Source organism: Rhopilema esculentum, chromosome 9 (genome assembly GCF_057945365.1).
Source record: "Rhopilema esculentum isolate cy_ngs chromosome 9, ASM5794536v1, whole genome shotgun sequence".
NCBI lineage: Eukaryota > Metazoa > Cnidaria > Scyphozoa > Rhizostomeae > Rhizostomatidae > Rhopilema > Rhopilema esculentum.
In genome coordinates this window covers 6949095-6967024 of record NC_142823.1, presented here as the reverse complement: position 1 = coordinate 6967024, position 17930 = coordinate 6949095, and the positions used below count along the sequence as shown (strand labels likewise).

Below are 17930 nucleotides of genomic sequence, written 5' to 3'. Positions count from 1 at the left end.
TTTTAGTCTCTCTTCAAAATACGATTCGCAGTTCAAGGGTCCTGGGTTTGACTTAAGCGCATCAAGTCGAACCAACACAGATAAATATCCTCCTTATCTAAAAATAACACAGTAGGGGCAAAACAACGACCATGTTATTGTGAAAACTCACTGGCCCCCGAAAAAAATCCATATGTTTTTCTGTTTTTCTAATTTTTGAGTAATTTTTGCAAAATAGGCCCCCATCCACGAATAAGCTCTTATGGGCTGAGGTATTGCCCCGACAGATATAGGTCTTTCCCTATACATTTGCATTTTTAAGCATTTTGACCAGCCTCGAATAGAGGAAGAAAATTTAGGTAATAGTAAGAAATTTTGAAATAAATAGGATGAAATAAAATTCTATTTCACTCCATCAGACTCTCATCGTCGTGTTGCTTTGTTCCTGGCTATTACCTTCGTATTACGCATTGCAACATTCATCGAATCCGGTGGACAGCATATCTTGCGTTTCTTCCTTCTTGTACATTTTAACTTGGAAGAAAATTTACCCTTGTGTCACGGAATGTTACTCAGAGTCGTGGCATTGACATAATTGTATGCCATGTGATTCGAAATATATGTAGTCACATGGCAAGAAGGCACGTTCAGTTTTGGTCGACAAATGAAATTGTCGTCTCTTTTCTAAAATGTTCTTAAGTCCTTTCAACAAAAGATTCAGCAAAGAGAAGGGAAATATTCCCCGACACCTGGCAATATTTTTGGCTGTTGCTAAATAAGCCCCCATCTTCGAATAAGCCCCCCCCCCCATTGTATACCTATGTAAGTTTGTTGATAAAGAAAACTTACGATTGTCATACAGGACAGCTCTCATTCCTAAAGATGAGGTTAAATATTTTTCCTAAGGTCGAGTTTCAAAAGGAATATGAAATGAGATTATATGACAAAGATTGTATTTCCACCAAAATAAGTATCTTAAAGAGCCAAAACCGATGCAACGTACTTCAAAAGATTGTGAGTTGGTTGGCACTGAATTGTGCTGATGGTCACAGTGCAAGCAAGTGTCGAAACATTAGACCGAAATATTGACGATGTTACGACTTGATTTTAACTAACTTGATAATAAATAACACCAAAATAGGTAGTAAAATAATAGTTGCAAAATGATCGCGTTAAGTGTGAAAATCAGTGTTGTTAACTTCGGGAGCCACTGAAATGCCCTAGTCCACGCTCAAAAATCACAGAAGTTCCCCTTATTTTCAAAACAGTTTATCATTCTTAGTTTTCACGTTCACTTTTTGCACATATTTATTATTCTTGATGGAGCCATTAAACTTAGATGCATTTTTTCGAAAAGCGGACTCCCTAATCTCGGTGGAGACATGATATCATTTCACATTGAAAGTATTTTACTTGTATTTCGGGATACTACTTAAGGTTTCCATTTCAAAACCAGACAGAAATAAAACCAAGGTTAACCTCATCCAATAAAACTCAGGCCGAGGATGGAACCCTTGCAAAGCGGGGTGCAAGAGTAACTCCGTCAAGTTTTTGCGAAAGAGAAAATGTTGCTAAAGACACAAGCCCTTGACCCTCTATCAAATCAAGAAGTGTAATCGTCCTTTACACAAGGTCTTTTAAAAGTAGTCTCGTCATAATATACATTTATGTTGGGACTTTTTCAAAGAAACACCAGATGTTAAAGAGATTTAATGAACACTTCGAAAATAAATAGTACATTTCGTCTATTCAACCGAGTTATGATGCTCTTCACATGTCCGTGCTCCATACCATCTGAAAACAAAAGAAATTCAATGACTGTGACGAAAATACACGAAACTGAATTTCAACAGCATCTATGCACAAAAGTAATACATATTCATTTTCAACTATTCTTTTTTTAGAAAACTCTTCTCAGCTCTGTATCAGTAGCGGACACTTGGGGGGCGAGGGGAGGGGGCGACCGCCCCCCAATACTTTAAAGGACAATGGTCTTTTGTTCTAGAGCAATGGGACATGTGACGTCATCTTATTAAAACAATAGGCTTGCCCCCCAATATTTGATCAAGTGTCCGCCTCTGCTCTGTATACATCTGAGAAAGAAATAACAAAGGCAGATCTTAGGTGCCCCCCAATATTTCGGAAGACAACAGTCTTTGTTCTAAAACGATGTTAATATGTGATGTCATCTTAGCAAAGCAATAGGCTTGCCCTCCCCCCAATATCTGACCAAGTGGTGTCCGCTCCTGCCTAGTAAGAGGCTTGTAACACTGAGGAAAAACATTTTGGTTTTTGACTTATTTACGCTACGTCTCAACAGCTGTGCTTTCAAAATGATGTAATGGCTTTGCGTAAAATGATGTTTCCGGATGATTGCATGGGTTTTATATGTTTCGAAACCAAAAAAGACGATTGGCAATAATTACCGCAAACGGTTCTTGGACTTGGTGGGCGGGTGGCGCAAGCCTCTTTGCCATATTCAGCATCAGATGCTGTGTCTTCTGAACTGTCGACTTCGTTTTCTCTATAACTTGTTGTTGGACCGAGGCTGCTTGGGTACCCATGACAACATGGCCCTATCAAGAAATAAACAGGCTTTGTAAAAACAACAGTTGACATGAAGACATTGAATAAACGCTTTTGGTGTACAGAACAGAAAGATTCTAAGTTGCCACTCAGAGTTACACGCTTAATGCGATCAAGAAGCAAAAAGCGGGTACAGGACTGCCTATTCGGCATCGAGTAATCTATGACATAACGGTAAAACAGTAATTTTCATTATACTGGATAAACAATATCAAAAGCACTATTATCCACTATATCAATGCTTCTTCCTCCGTTTCTTCCTCACCAAAGTCTGTCGAAAATCAGTTGTTTTTTCGACAAAGGTGCGATAGCGAAGCTAAATCTACATCTATTATACAATTTTGCATATTCCCTCTCTAAAAGTTAGACATCACCAATAGTAAACACCCTCGTACACAGAAGGTATTTAATTTCTACCCAGCAACATTTCAGGTTTACTAATTATTCGTTTCTGACTTTCTGCCAACATTTTTCAGTTCCTTGTTATCAACGTATTTTTCTGCACCAGAAATGCTGTGTTTTTTTTATACTGCTCTGTTTATATTTGGTAACTTAAAACCCGAGACTGGAATAACATCTAGCGGATAATAACGTGTCACCAGGTTCTTGCTGCCACAGAATACTTGTCACATCTAAATAAAAATCATAAATACATTACATTGTTAACATTGTACATTCACTGTTTACAGCCGATGTTGTCTAGTAACGCCTTGCAAAGCCAGGTATTTAAAAAGTAAAATCTCAGAGCATAACAATCACACATATTTTCCAACTCATAACCTACCTCTTTTGAATCGATTTTAGCATCAAGCGTAGCATTTCGAATCAAATTTACAATCCATTTTTCGGCGTCTTCTGGTGTCATGTTAAGCTTCTCTGCAAGCATACTGTAAACGATGTAAACATTGAGCATTAAAATAGGCCTTTCCAAAGTGAACCTTGAGAGCTACAGTGATGTCTACGATGACTGACAGTTACGGATGCAGAGTCAGTGAAAAGAATTAACCCATTTGGAATGAAATGCTACCGAAAGATCATTTAAATACTGTACATGGCACAGAAAAACGGGACTGTTATTGATTAGCTATCCAAAACCGTAACAGGAAAGAAACACTACATTCTGAAAATAAACAAACGTGGTTTAAATTGTTTGGCTATGTCACATGCCACGGTAAAGAATTAGATTTAAGGCCTGGCCAAACGAATAAAACATTCGTAAAACATCGTAAAACATCGTTAAACATGGTGGCCAAACGAATAAAGCATGTTTTATGCAACAATGTTGGATGATGTTTAACGCCGATGTTTTATTCGTTTGGCCAGGGCTTTACCAAAGACGATAATTCACGGAAATGTACAAGGAACAGGCCATAAAACGCCCAAATAAGAACTGGCTTGACAACAAAAAATGGATTAGAAAATTGAATAAATGATGCAACAAGAACGGCACAAATTGTGGAGAGACCTAGTTGTATGAAAAAGATTGCAACTACGGCTGCACGGCTACGGATAACGGCAGAATAAACTCACAATGAAATGCACAAGAACATGAGTTGTTTAAAAGTTGCAGTTAGGCAGTTTAAAACATAAGAGTACCAACTTATTTGAACTACTCCCGTTTGGTTTTAAACAAATATTCAATAGTAAAGTAATTATGTGTAACTCTTGGGTAATTCAGTCAATTACTCTTGGGTATTAAATATTCAATTGCGGGTAATTTATCAGTGTCGTCGCAGTTGCCCTCCAGTTTGAGCATCATGGTTTTGATTGTGTCCTTGTCACTTATAACGATGATTTTACAGCAATTCAAGTTTAGGGCAATAATTAATATCTTTAAATAATATGTCAACAAATTGGGAAGAGAACCAACAGTAAAATTTAGTTTTGCAACGAGCAAATATAGTAGATTATGGACACGTAGTTCTTCAAAAGAAACTTTGTAGAAAATATGCAGTTTGGCAACTGATGAGATTTTTTTAGACATGAATTAAATTCTGCCTAACTAAACTACGTGCCTGGTGAGACTATTGAATAATTAAGTGCCAGAACAAAAGAATTGATACAACAAATCCAGTGAAATAATCAAAGTATTACGCAATAAAATTGACAGAAAGTGAATGAATGGTTTACTAACATACCTAATACTGATACACTGATGAATACGGCAAAATGTCTCAAAGATGAAGAGACGGGCATTTTCAATGAAATCATCACGACATGCGATCAAGAAGAAATCATTTACAAGAACCTGCAAAATATTCAAGAAAAAACTGTTTTCAACTAACGAATGTCATCATACATAGAGTTCATATTATCAAAAGCACTGTCATTCAACCGTTCACCTTAAAAATTGGCTCTATGGCGTATCTATAACTGAGAAATTGCGGATAACTACTTCCATGTTGCCAATTGGACAGTGTAACAATGCCCATTGTATAATGCAGCCAATGGGAATTTACGTTGTCACCTGAGTTTATTAAGATATACTGCTTTTTGATTTGGCGCTGCGGCAACGTCATTCTGATATCAATCGTTATGCACTGGCAAAGTAGGTTATGTGCTAACCATCTGACGTAGGTACAACGTCAGCTTTGAAATTATAGCATGGGTGACAAAAATTAACACATCCGTGAAGTGCCTAGCATCTATAGACGATTACAATGTAATTATTTGGCTTAATCCATTAGTTATTCTTTTTCAAACTCCCTTTTTTGATAATTTAAGACACAAGCAGACACGATTCAGTATCAGTTACAGACTCTTGAAAATGATCTATCAATTTTCTTTAAGAAGGGCCTAACTTCAGGGGGTAAACTAAGCCTGATTTTAAACGGGGGCGTGCCATTTTGGTTCAAAATTTGGACCCATAATTCCGCAAATGTCTGAAAAAATGTCACCCATAATTCTGCAAACATGATGAAAACTATACCCATAATTCCGCAAAGCAAATAAAATTTTTAAAGCACATAAAAATCATTAAACAAATTTTGCATGTCCTTTGCCCCAAAATATCAATATAACACATATTTCATACGTTTATTTCTAACTGGACATTCATTCTGTTAATGCTAAATCTCCCTCCTAATAATTTTGCGATATTTTCACAAAATGGTACCCATATTTCTGCATGTTACTTCAAATGGTACCCATAGTTCCGCACATATTTCAAAAACTGATACCGATAATTCTGCACTTTTCAGAAAAAAGGTAACTCTAAATAATTGCACGTCCCCATACCTTCAAACATGTTAAGGTACCCCCCCCCCCAGGGCCTAACCCAGCCTTAAAAAGGGCGTGGGCCAATAACATCTTTGAATATGGCGCGTGACTCACAACTACTGTTACATTTACTGCTTTCAATAGTACTGCATCAAAATGTCGCCCTATTTTCCTTTAACTAAGAAAATACTCTTAAGATATGGACAATTATTGTCAAGTAAATTTGCTGCCTTCATCCTTCCATCGTTTCAATTTTGACATACTTTTATGAAAAAGCATTTGCGAGAAACGAGCAAATTGCAAAAAACAAATGTTCCGACTGAAATGGCAGGTTTTACCCGAAAAAGCCCGATGGCAACCAGCAGGGAAATGTATGAATAAGTTTGAAAAATTTGTAGCTATTAGAATAAACATGCTACAAAATGAGGAAAATTCACAGAAGTTTACAACTCCGGTCCTTTGACAGTTGAGATCCTAACTCAGTTGGTATTAACACATTGTCTACTAACTCAAATAAGCAGATGATTATAAACCAAGGTCCTATGCAATGACGTAAGCAATAAACAAAGCTCAAACCTGTTCGCATTCTCGAAGTTTTTTCTGTGCACCGTCAAAATCGAAGTTGACATACAAGCATTCGATGAACTCTGTGATGGGATCCCGGTATGTGTACGACTCTTGCTGGATGACTTTCACGAGGTCCTTCAACAGCTGTCTTCTGTTTTTGCTTGTAATAACAGCCGTGGTCAAATAACGTAAAATATGTGGACAAGTGGTTTGCAGAGCATTGAGGTATCTGTAGAGAAAATAGCAGAGACAGTCCATAAGAAATTCTAATATGTAACATACCAGGTGTGCCAGTATCCTAATTTGCAAGGATGGCTTAGCGATTAAGGTCACGGACTACATATCTAAGGGTCGGGGAACGTGTGTCTTACATGAACAAACTTTTATTTACAGTGAGGGTGTCCAGCCTCCTGGAAATCCAGGAACCACGAGGTGTGGTCGCATCAAAAGGAAGGAACAGGGTCCTGCTCGATAAGCATAACTTTCCGTGTCCGAAAACTACCGTTAAATGCCAGGCAGAAAAAAACACAAATACAAAAATACAAAATGTAATGAAACGTAGAGCCTAGGTACACTATTGCATGGGTTTTTACCAAAATTCCGTAGGACATTAAATATCAGGTGGCATTTGTAAGACTGCAAGGCTTTCAACTTCCCAAAAATTCCTACAACTTCCTTTGTGTTGAATTTGCTTGATTCATTCTTAATAAAATTCGTTCAACATCTATGCCCAGAGGGTCAACAACAAAGGGATGCAAAGAGGGTTTTTAAAAAATTTCCAATTTACACTTTAACTTAATACAGTTAGGGCAATATCAGAGAGCTCGATTGTCACTTCAAATATCGATTAAATTCAGCGAGGTGGAAAGATGATGTCTCAACCTATACGATTCAAGAGTTCTGCAGCCATGAAATGGAATAGTCGCAATGTACAATGTTGATATTAAGGTAGATTGCACTCCTATTAAAACACAGTGTTTTACGAGCACAGCATTCCGAAATCCGTCGATTCTCAAGCGAAATTTGACTGTGAAATTTATCTTAAACTATTCATAAGATAAAATCTCCAAATAGTTTACGTGAAATGGCTCTTATAAGTCTCGAGATGATAGGTTTAGAAAAATCCTTGAGCAATGTCGTCACAAAAGTTTTTCTTTTTAAATTTGGATCCCTTTGCCTGGAAGATAATTATATCTCTTAATGTGCCAAATCAGTTACGAATGGGCTGAGAAATGGCCACATGAGCACAGGCTTCAAGCGTCAAATCACTGTAATTTTGTCTCTGTTCACAACATAATGAACTGAGCTAAAATAACAGTAATCCGTTAGCAAACTTCAAATCTTTGTCTGGCCAAACCCCAACCAATTTTGCCACATTAAACTGATTGTTTACATTTAGTAGTATTCTATGGTGTTCTTTTTGGAAATGTGGTAAAATTTCAAAAAATCTAAATATTGATTTTTCTAACAAATCAGAATTGGATGAAAATGTTTATGATACACCTTCTCTCATTACATTATAAATGATCTTACTGTGGTTGGTAAAGGAACATTTCGATAAGTTTATCTCGGCCTTTTGGGTGGTTGAAGAAGATAAACAGGCTCCAGTGTATCAGCCATGTGCGCTGCTGCAACAGCTTCAGCGGAGAAGAAAACGACTGCAAAGAAAACATGATGATTTTAAATAATAACGACAACATTAAAACATTGATTTGAATGTAATGTGACATATGATCACGTTTGCGTAAAGAGTAAACGTTGGATCCGATCAAATGCTACTTTCTCCTAAGATCAGATTCATTCGTGCATTTTAATTGGCTTGTGAAAATGTAAACAAACAATTTGATTGGCTTTAATGTTCACAGTGCGGTCTTATTTGAAAGCACTATTTCTATATATTGTAGCTTCAGGAATCTGATAATTCTTTCTATAATTTAACGAAAAACATCAGATGCATCATAATTTCAGCCATCAGAAAGAAAAGGGATGACAAATCTTACTAATTATTGTTTAGAAAAAGCAAACAGTGGATAAATATTTACATACATCACCGTCGATAACTTCTTTCAGTCTGGAAAACTCTTCCATGGCTGGGTCCCAGTGCTGAAGCAGGATTTCTGACGCAAGTCGACCCCACATTGCACTTAAGCTGTTTTTCTCATCCTGTTTTGGAATATACAGAATTACTTTAAACCAAAATCTTTCAGCAAAAAACTTTGCTACCTAGGCTTGTTTGGTTGACAAAAAAAAGATGAGGTTGAGGACAAGGCCGCGGAGTTCAGAGTCTTATAAAGTTCCGCAAAAAGAAAAACGTAAATTCTAACATGGGTAAAAAGACTTGTATTTCAAATTTCTAGAATTCTAATGCTTTTCCCAAAATTTACGTCATTTTTCTGTCACAGGAGCTGGGCCACACGTGCCCCAATCAAGCCTTTTAGTAGTATAGTTTAGTATTTAGAAGACGGATGCCTTTCTCCACATTTAAAATGTATTTTCTGTTGAAACCAAGGAAGTGGAGACAGGCATGTTACTCGTGAGCATTGACAGACCTAATATATATACTACAATACATCCTCTGAATTTTATCAGTGAGCGGACTTGGGGGGGGGGGGGCAATTCCTACTGTTTAAAACGGCGAGGTTGTTGTTCTCAAAAAACATCACTCAAAACATTCATTCCACATTGAAACTAATTGACTTTATATAAATAATCTGTGTTAAGAATTTAGGCACGATAATGTATGTTCATCTTTATCTCCAATACTATCATCCCCTTTTTCTATCATACCTTTATTCTATGCTTCATTCGTTTAGTTTCTACGAACATATTAAACAAAGAGCGTAATTCAATTGCATGTCATTCAATTCAATAAAGAACGTAATTCAATTCATTCAATTCAACAATCATATTTCGCAATGCTACTCCTACAAGTTTCTACTCTTAACGTTTCGATTATGAGTTCAACAAAAACTAATTAACCCACCAAGACTTTGTAAATATAGAGATATTCCGTTGCCTCCTCATAGTTGCCACATTCGTATTGAATCTTGGCATAGTTGTACAAATCCTCTACCATTTCTCGTGTGATCTAGAATATAATTAACGATTAATACAGCAAAAGCAGAATCTGCTAAAAACATTTTTCTTAATTTCGCTAAGTAGCAGTGAAAGGGTTCTCATGCCTACAGACGCTGCAACTGGAGACTGCAGGGGTGGACATTGCAGAGGTGTGGGGGGGGGATCAGAGCCTCCAAGATTTCGATAAGTTTTCTGTTAAAACACGATTTTCTGTGCTTTTATCGGTAAAATTTGTCATTTTTCGGCAAATTCGCTAGATTTTGGAGATTTTGCCCTTCCACCTAAAAATTGAATTTCCACTTCTGGAAGACTGTGTGGTGAAAATTAAGTGAATCGAAGTTAAAAATCAAAATAAAATTTAAATGCAGATAGAAGTAATGTAAAATGAAAATGTTGAGGCGAGCGATAGTTTGATCACTTACATTAAAGTTGGTTTTCAGATATTCAAACAGTGCTCTTCCATCTCTGTAAAAAACACAACGAAATAATTAAATAGAACTGGATGCATCCAGCAACTCAAATCAAAGCTTACAATGAAAGTATAATGTTTCGGGAAGCATCTCTGAGTGTCACACTTCAGAAAGCATCTTACTGAAAGGTCTAGAGTTTATTGGGTCACTTTCTTTTTATAGAAACGAAATGTCCAAGTTGTTTTTTGCCCTTTACCGCTGTGCTGAAGTATGTGAATCAGAACCAAGAATAGCTTAATGACCAAAATATCTTACTGCTGACTGCTCTTATCATATCATAGAAAAATTCCTTTTGTACCTCTGTCATCCAGCTTACTTCTTTTCTCCTTGTATGCAAATCATTCAGCTCCAAATATCCACATATTAAAGAAATTAAGCTTCCTCCCTGTCATGGAATGGTATGGTGTCTTCTACAGACGTTTTTTATAGCAAATGGCTGCTAACTAGTCTGTCTTTCAATACTTGGTGATTTACAGGTCGGGGCAGTAAAAGGTTGTTGCTTAGAGTCTGATGCTAAATACGACCGTCAGTCATCAGAAGTATTTTTATAAACAAAAGTAATTAAGCAAATGAAAATAGTAAGTTTTGAGTCTGTCTGATGTGCTCTTATTATATATCAAGTGAAATACTTATGCTCAGAGAGAAAAACACACTTGAAAATTGGATTGCACAGGCTTTCATTTATAAACATGCAATGACTTGCATGAAATCAAATAAAACAAATCATAATACTTATAAAAGCAACCAAAATAATAACAATTAAATAAAAAAGCAAGCAGACTAATCTATTAATTTTAAAATTGTTTCATAAATTTTCACACCTTGTTGTTTGAGTAAAGTTTTTAAAATCATCACTTTCCAGTGCAGCCGTGACTAATTCGATCTTCACGATCAATTCTTTCAAGTTCTGAACAACAACTTCACGTTTCTTAACCATTGCTATAAATGAGAAACTACTGTGTCAAATAGCCTTGCAACTGAAAAATTTCAGAATGAAAGCACCATTCACAATGCCTAAGGAAAGAGCATTCCAGATAGTCTAGAATGTTGACCTTATTAACATAATTATTGACGCATGGTTTAAAGAATGGCTTTAAAAGCTTCAAGGAAATACGTCAGGGGGATCTGATTTGCTAGATTTCCATTTGATAGAAACATCTTCCAAACTAATTCCAAACCAATAGAACTAATTTTTTAATCAAGATATAATTTCCTAGATTCTATTGCAGTTTTGCAATGCATTTTTTATTCTAAATTGTAAAAGATTTGTTTCTAGTACAAAAAGGTATTAATCAAAAGCACAAATGAAAGATAAAAAAGGAATTTTCAAGGAAATATTGTACAATTCTATATAGTGACATTTCTATAACTGAAAATATAAAAGTATAAAGAATATTGAAAGTATAAAAAAGTATTAACCTTCAGGAACCTCCTCTACTTCGTGTAGTCTTTTGTACTCATCCATGGCAAAGTCAACCTTACAAAAAATACAGTAGCACCATTTTTTGAAATAAATATCATGAGAGGCTGATATTTTACTAGATCTGAGGTAACAATTTTAAAGATATGGCTGTAATTTTTAAAGGGTAGTCTTTTGAGGTTCATTAAAAAATTTTTAAATGTTTGCATTAATCAGAAATTGATTTGAGATTGTAAATGACAATATAGTCATAAGATTTCTCTTCTCAACTGAAATTCTTGTAACATGAAATTTATCATGAGAATCGGATCTTTTGCTTAGAAGAAGGAGAAACAGAAAGGAAACCTGGAAAAGTCTAAAAATAATGACAACAAAAGGCATTCACTCTCAGGAATCAAAGCAAACTGCCTTGACCCATATTCAAAAATTTTTCTTGATTAAGTGCCCAAAAACTGAACAAAGATTAAGATTAAGTGTCTTGATTTCTGTAGAACAAGTCTGGCAAATGTTTGCATTAATTCAATATTTGATTTAATTCACGTTTTATTTACCTTTACTGGGATCTTTTCCTAGTCTATTTAGAGAGCTACAACAGTCACTTTAATTACAATCCTGTTGAATATTTTGCTTATATTTTTTTGCAATTCATAATTAATTTTCTTTCTTTTTCAGTATTCAAATTGATTGGTAAAAAAACTAAAACTGTATTGAATCTCTGAAATTTCTGAAAAAAACAATAAATATTAAGCACAAAATCTCACAAAAATTTCAAACTTTAAACAAATAAAACCTAACAAAACCTCTATCTAAATATATTCAAATTCCATATCTCTTCTGCAGAAACATTTTTGGTGTTCTTGATAAATCTTAGAATACGTTACTTCTTACTTACCATATTTGTATCTTGTAAAAGATCAATTTTTCCTTGAAGTAGCTCATCTTCATCATAGATCTAAATAAAAAATAAATATTACTAATAAGGTTTTTTAAACTTGTTTGGATTAGTTAGAATATGTCTCCAGTACGCTTTTAACTTGCCAAACGATATAAATAGCCCTGAGCTGTTTGCAAACCTTTCATATTTGACAGATTTAATTAAAACAGTCAGATGAATGTTATTTAATCAGGCAAAAACGTATCTGCGGAAAAATGTGATTAGGCATGTCCCAAGAGACAATTAAAATCAGCAAACAAGTGAATTAGCTAAAGGATGAAACCCCTTTAGCTTTATACTTTCAAATAGTTTCATTTAGGAATTTTCAAAAAGAATTTTCAGTTAAAGCAATTCAATATTGACGTACACTATTCTGTACTTCAGCGTTCTATATTATGCATTTAGTCTGGCATACTTCTTCAAGGGGCATTGATATTTTAAAAACCAAACAACTATCAGATTAGGTTGATGCAAAGTGTAGTCCACAGCCAATGCCAACTCTTACATATCAGCTTCTGCAGTTAAACTATCTTTAAAGTGCTTCTAAGGTCCAAAAATCACAACATGTTTTTTTGTTGGAAACTAATGTGAAATCTTTTGCTGATTTCGATGAATTAGACTATTTCTGAGGATAGAATGTGAATATGCTAAACAAAGCATGCCTCCAGTGACGTCAGTAGGTGTTGCTTAGGGATGTACCGGATATCTGGTAGGCCGGATCGCTGATTTTTTAAAAATCCGGTTCTGGCTGGATTTGTTCCAAAAATCTGGCCAGTTGCCGGATTTTCCAGAATTTTAATCATAACTAAGAAAATTTCTAGAGAAAACAAGTTATATAAGTATAAATACAAAGAGCGACAAAAATTAAAAGCAATAGAACAAATTTGAGCGTAATTTTAAAAAAATAAAAAAAAAGCGTCCCAATCGGCAGTCAAACATAAAAACAGTCAAACATCAAAAGCTACAAACATCCCAGGTTGTGATGCAAGAAAAGCAACTTCTCGCCATTCCTTGGAAGAAATCTTGATCGCTTCTCTTCAAAAAAGCCGCTCCGAACAAACACTAGATGCTGGCATTGATAAAAATTGTTGAGCTAGCTAGGCAATATGGGGGAAGGTAGTTTTATGCTGCTTCCACCAAAGGAAAGGACTTTCCGGTATGGATGGTATGCATGGCATGTTGACATACCTCTCAAGTTCTGCAGCTAGAACAGAATGTGGGACGTCTTTTTCCTAACAATGGTTTCCAGTAAGAAGTCATTGTCACCTTCATCATCATCAGACCCCAAAACATGGTCATTCTGCTTTGAAATTTCGTCATAGCATGCCAAAAAGTCGTAGTGAATCTCTTCCTGTAGTGTCTCCAATTTCTTTTTCTTATGCCCTGGTGCGCAATTTTTTTCTTCTGTATTGTCTTTATTGTCACCCTTTTCTTCAGCAAACTTTAGCACTAAAGCTGCTTTTCTCATGTCTTCTCGCAGCATGATCCGCCCATTGCTTAGGGATTTAACTGACAGGAACTTCCCTTAAAGAATTTGGGTCCAAAAGAGTACTGACTACGTATGGTTTGCTGGATGTAACATCAAGTTCCTGCTTGTTAGGAGAGAAAAATCTCTGCTTGAGTTCTTGTCGAAACTCCTCTTTCAGTGTATGAACACCAGAATATTTTGTGGCATACTTTGTAAGATACCTGTCTAAAGCAGCAACATCGGGAATAACAGCTGATAAAATTGACTGCTCGCTGCTAACTTTCTTAGTTATTTCAAAGAATGGCTGTAACAGACGGAGTACTTTGTCCATAAGCTGCCACTCACTGGCAGTCAGCATAGGAATTTCATTGTCCCCCGCATACAGTTTTACTGTAGCTTTTAAAATACTCAGCCGCTGTAGCATAAGAAATGTACTGTTCCAGTGCGTTTTTACATCCTTTACGAGGAGCAGTGGCTGTTTTGATTCATTTTCAATTTGTATGTTCTTAAATGTAGTGCATGCCTGGCTAGAATGATGGAAGTGCGTCACGATCTTTCTTGCTTTAGCACACATATCATTCACTGACCTTTGACTGAGAATTGAACTTTCTATGCATAATTTTAGTCGATGCATGAAACAGTGAATGCTGTCAAGCTCTGAGAGACGTGCACCAAGTGCTATATTTGAAGCACCATCACAAACCATCATCTGAATACGGTCACTTACCGAGCTATGATCAATTGACCACTCACCGAGCATGATATTTAAATTGGATTCAATTAATCCACCAGTATGCCCACCTGGAAAATGTCTGGCATTAAGCATAGCACTCTTGTAGTTGAAATCTTCATCAAGCCAGTGCCCAGTTTTTGTAATAAAGCCTGGTTTCCATATAGCTGTAAACTGGCCGACGGCAGTTTTCTGCCATTTTCTATCTGCCATGAACCTGGTACCGCAGCCATCAATTAAAATGGCAACGTCTGAATCTTGTGCTGCAACAATTGTTCCTCAAGTATTGCGAGATAACGCTAACTGTGCCAGTAGTGTCAAGAAAAGTTAAAATGATTCAATTTTTTCCAAGTCGTTCCCGGGAGAGGTGTTTCGATTAAAGTTGAAATGGTCGTGGCATGCCGAGAAAATGGCTCCGGCAACGGCTGCAGCAAAATTACGGCTTCTTACGGCTATATGGAAACCAGGTTTAAGTTAAAGCAGAAGTTTTCAAAGAATATCGCAGAGAAAGACTGTTTAAAAAGTGCATCTGCCTTTGGAAAACAGTGATTAAAAATGGATTTTCAAGAACTAAACAAGATCGACGATAAAAAAAGCGCCTTGAAAACAGATTTGAAATGAAAGTGCTCGTCATCACGAAACAGGAAGACTGGATGATATAATTCACAAATTTGGTCCAGGGTTGCCAGATTGGCTTTTTAGGCCAAATTTTTCATTTTTGGTTTTGAGATTTAGATTGCCTGAAAAAATTGTTTTTTGCTTATTACTTAAATTTGACCTTGTTGGACTTTTCAGCAGAACGTCTAAAATTAATAAGTAATTACTACATTCATAGAATAATTAGTACTTAACTACAAAGTGTTAACCAAATTTCAAATTTTATCACCTAACCTAAATATTATCTTGATATTAGCAAAGGGTTTTGGAAAAAAGTAAGATTCTTATCTAATTCAAGAAATTATCTAACAGGCACAAGTGTAGAAATATAGCCAGTGCCGGCTGGATGGATTCTTGAGAAAGTTTTTGATTTGGCCTTTTTATGAGCATTTTGGCTTAAATTGCTCACCAGTCTAGCCTTCATTGGTCAATTCAATCTGGCAACCCTGAATTGGTCTCTTTGATCTTCTCGCTATACATTCAAAGTTCATGACGAGGAATGTTTAGACTTAATACAACCAGGAAATGATAGCGTTTATTTCAACATGTTTTTAACCAGAGTCAGAAAGCTGCCGCCATAACAAAATGTCTGCTCTGGTGTTTTGATTTGGCCTAGCCGCATAGAAATGATTTTGATCATGCTTAGAGCTCACAGAGGGCGGAAAGTGAACTAGACTTCATGAATTAGCTTTCTCTATATATATTTAATCTAGCTTCATTATTTACTTGATGTTGTTACCGAATGAAAATTTAATTCATTGAAATTATTGTCAGCTCCACCTCTATGGCCCTTTGTGTGGATCGAACCATGTGTCTCTAGGCCCCTAATTACATCACAGATTCTTTGCTTTGTTTGTAGCTTAGGCCGAACGCTTAACAGCAATAGCAATGATATAAGACGGGATATTGCAATTCGAAAAGAAGAATTGAATCCAGAATAAAATGTATCTTTTAAATTAAAGTTATTTTTTGACCTTAGAAGCACTTTAAATTCTACATTTTCTTGAAAAAGATGATCAATCAAAATTCAAAGTTAAAAACTAACCCTGGATTGGAAATTGCAGCATTTCAACGAGACCTTGGGTTTTTCAGATGCTTTTCAATGAAAATTTGGTACCGAAAATTGGTCACACTTTCTTCATCCGAGCATATTTGAAATTTGAATAAGCTCAGTTTGTCACGGGGGAATACGTCTAAATATTTACTTTGAAAAGTTAAATTAAAAACATAGCAATAGCGATTCAGGTACAACTATCCAGACTTAAGTTACCCAAATTTTAATCTCGCAGCTAACATGTAGCAGCTAAATCCTGTTTTCATGTAAAATAAATATTACAACAAGAGGGCCCTCTTACTTAGTCTTTAGTCTGCATGTTGGCCTACGCAAATTTTTGTTGGCCTACGCCAGAACGGATGCACACGCTCGATTGAATGATCTAAAAAAGCATACAAGTCTTAAAAATTGCCGTAACAGTTACCTTTTTTCCAGAAAGAAACTCTATCAGCGGAAATACTAAATGTCTGTCCAAATATTGCCCAACCTTCGACGTAAGATCGTACTCCGCCATTTTGCACGTTTCTCGAAAGGAAAGAACGAAGCAGAGGCTACCTCCTTCGCATCATCATCAACATCAACCGGATTATTCATTTTTTCGCATGAGTGTCAATGTATCTTATCTTCACACAAATTCTCCAATTTTTTCAATTCTGACCCTAGTAAATCTGCAAAAGTCTTTGATGTTGTCACACATCCATGTATTTGGTCATCATTTTCTTTACTTTTCTATTACAATGCAAGTCAGAATCCTCTTGCTCAGGCTGTTGCTCCTTTCCAAGAAGACCTGCTACTTCCGGACAAGATTAGGTGAGAAAAGTTGATATTTCTTCTTTCCATTCAATACTAACTTTTCCCCTCCTCTGATTCAATGTCAAATGTAGATTTAGGAAGAAAAGGGAATCGAATTTACAGGGGGTGGCGTGGTATATAAAATTGCAAAAGTTTGTTTCAACAATTTTCTCCCGAATAATTGCATTCAGTTTTCAAAGTATTTTCTTAGCATTTCAGCATAATGTTAATATTTGTTAATACCCAGCGGTAGCAACACGGCTCGAAACTTGTAATTTGTTCCCATTATACATCTTAAGGGCACCCTTAAAATCTCAACACTCGGGCCCATATGCCACAATAGTTAAAACTATGGTGGTTTTCTGATCTCGCTTTTTTCTTTAGTTTTATGCTCTCATTTTTCCAGATGTTTGACATTGCTATTACATTGCATGACGTAGCATGTTTGCAACCAATTTTCTTCTCTTCATCTTTTTCATCTCGTCATAGCTGTTAGAAGGTATACTGACCCTTGAATTGGTTATGACTCTTGAATCGTATCGTAATTGGTTATGTTGAGTCCGCAAAAGCATACCTAATTTTAAGGTGCAGTGATAACCAACCTTTGCAGTGATAAAACGGTTTTGTCCCGTGACAAGACTAGTATGTATAGTCACAGCGAGTAGTAATAAAAAAGAATTTCGAAAGCCTGCATATATCCTGGGCCAACAAGAAAGGGGGCAGGGATGGCAAATTACTCCAGGGCCGCGATGTCTAGGTGGCCGTATACAGAAATGAAGCTCATTTAAAGAATGGAATTAACCAAATGCAACCCTACAAAATAGTGAAACGTTTAAGAAAAGCAAGATAATGACGGCAAGAGCAAATTCCAAAGTGTATTTTAAGCTAATAAAAAGTTCAAAGTGACAAGATTTCTTTGCTCGATTCACTTGCAGGAAGCCTTGTCTCTCAGTTTTGCCTCCAAGCCTCAAGAACT

General features: G+C 36.0%; 2 protein-coding genes across 2 annotated transcripts; both read right to left on the bottom strand.

Annotated features, from left to right (window-relative positions):
* Window positions 1–1678: 1678 nt before the first annotated feature.
* Window positions 1679–16715, bottom strand: LOC135688842 (eukaryotic translation initiation factor 3 subunit E). The gene is made up of 13 exons (XM_089109921.1): window positions 16587–16715; window positions 12212–12271; window positions 11319–11376; window positions 10721–10838; window positions 9852–9894; window positions 9335–9439; window positions 8398–8514; window positions 7885–8009; window positions 6361–6580; window positions 4704–4813; window positions 3350–3452; window positions 2406–2555; window positions 1679–1773 (listed from the first exon to the last, which is right to left on the bottom strand). The coding sequence occupies exons 1-13, from the start codon at window positions 16674–16676 to the stop codon at window positions 1750–1752; spliced, it is 1323 nt and encodes a 440-aa protein (XP_088966047.1). The 5' UTR covers window positions 16677–16715; the 3' UTR covers window positions 1679–1749.
* LOC135686853 (zinc finger BED domain-containing protein 4-like) lies at window positions 12289–15932 on the bottom strand. The gene has a single exon (XM_065203219.2). The coding sequence runs from the start codon at window positions 14662–14664 to the stop codon at window positions 13759–13761; it is 906 nt and encodes a 301-aa protein (XP_065059291.2). The 5' UTR covers window positions 14665–15932; the 3' UTR covers window positions 12289–13758.
* Window positions 16716–17930: the final 1215 nt, after the last annotated feature.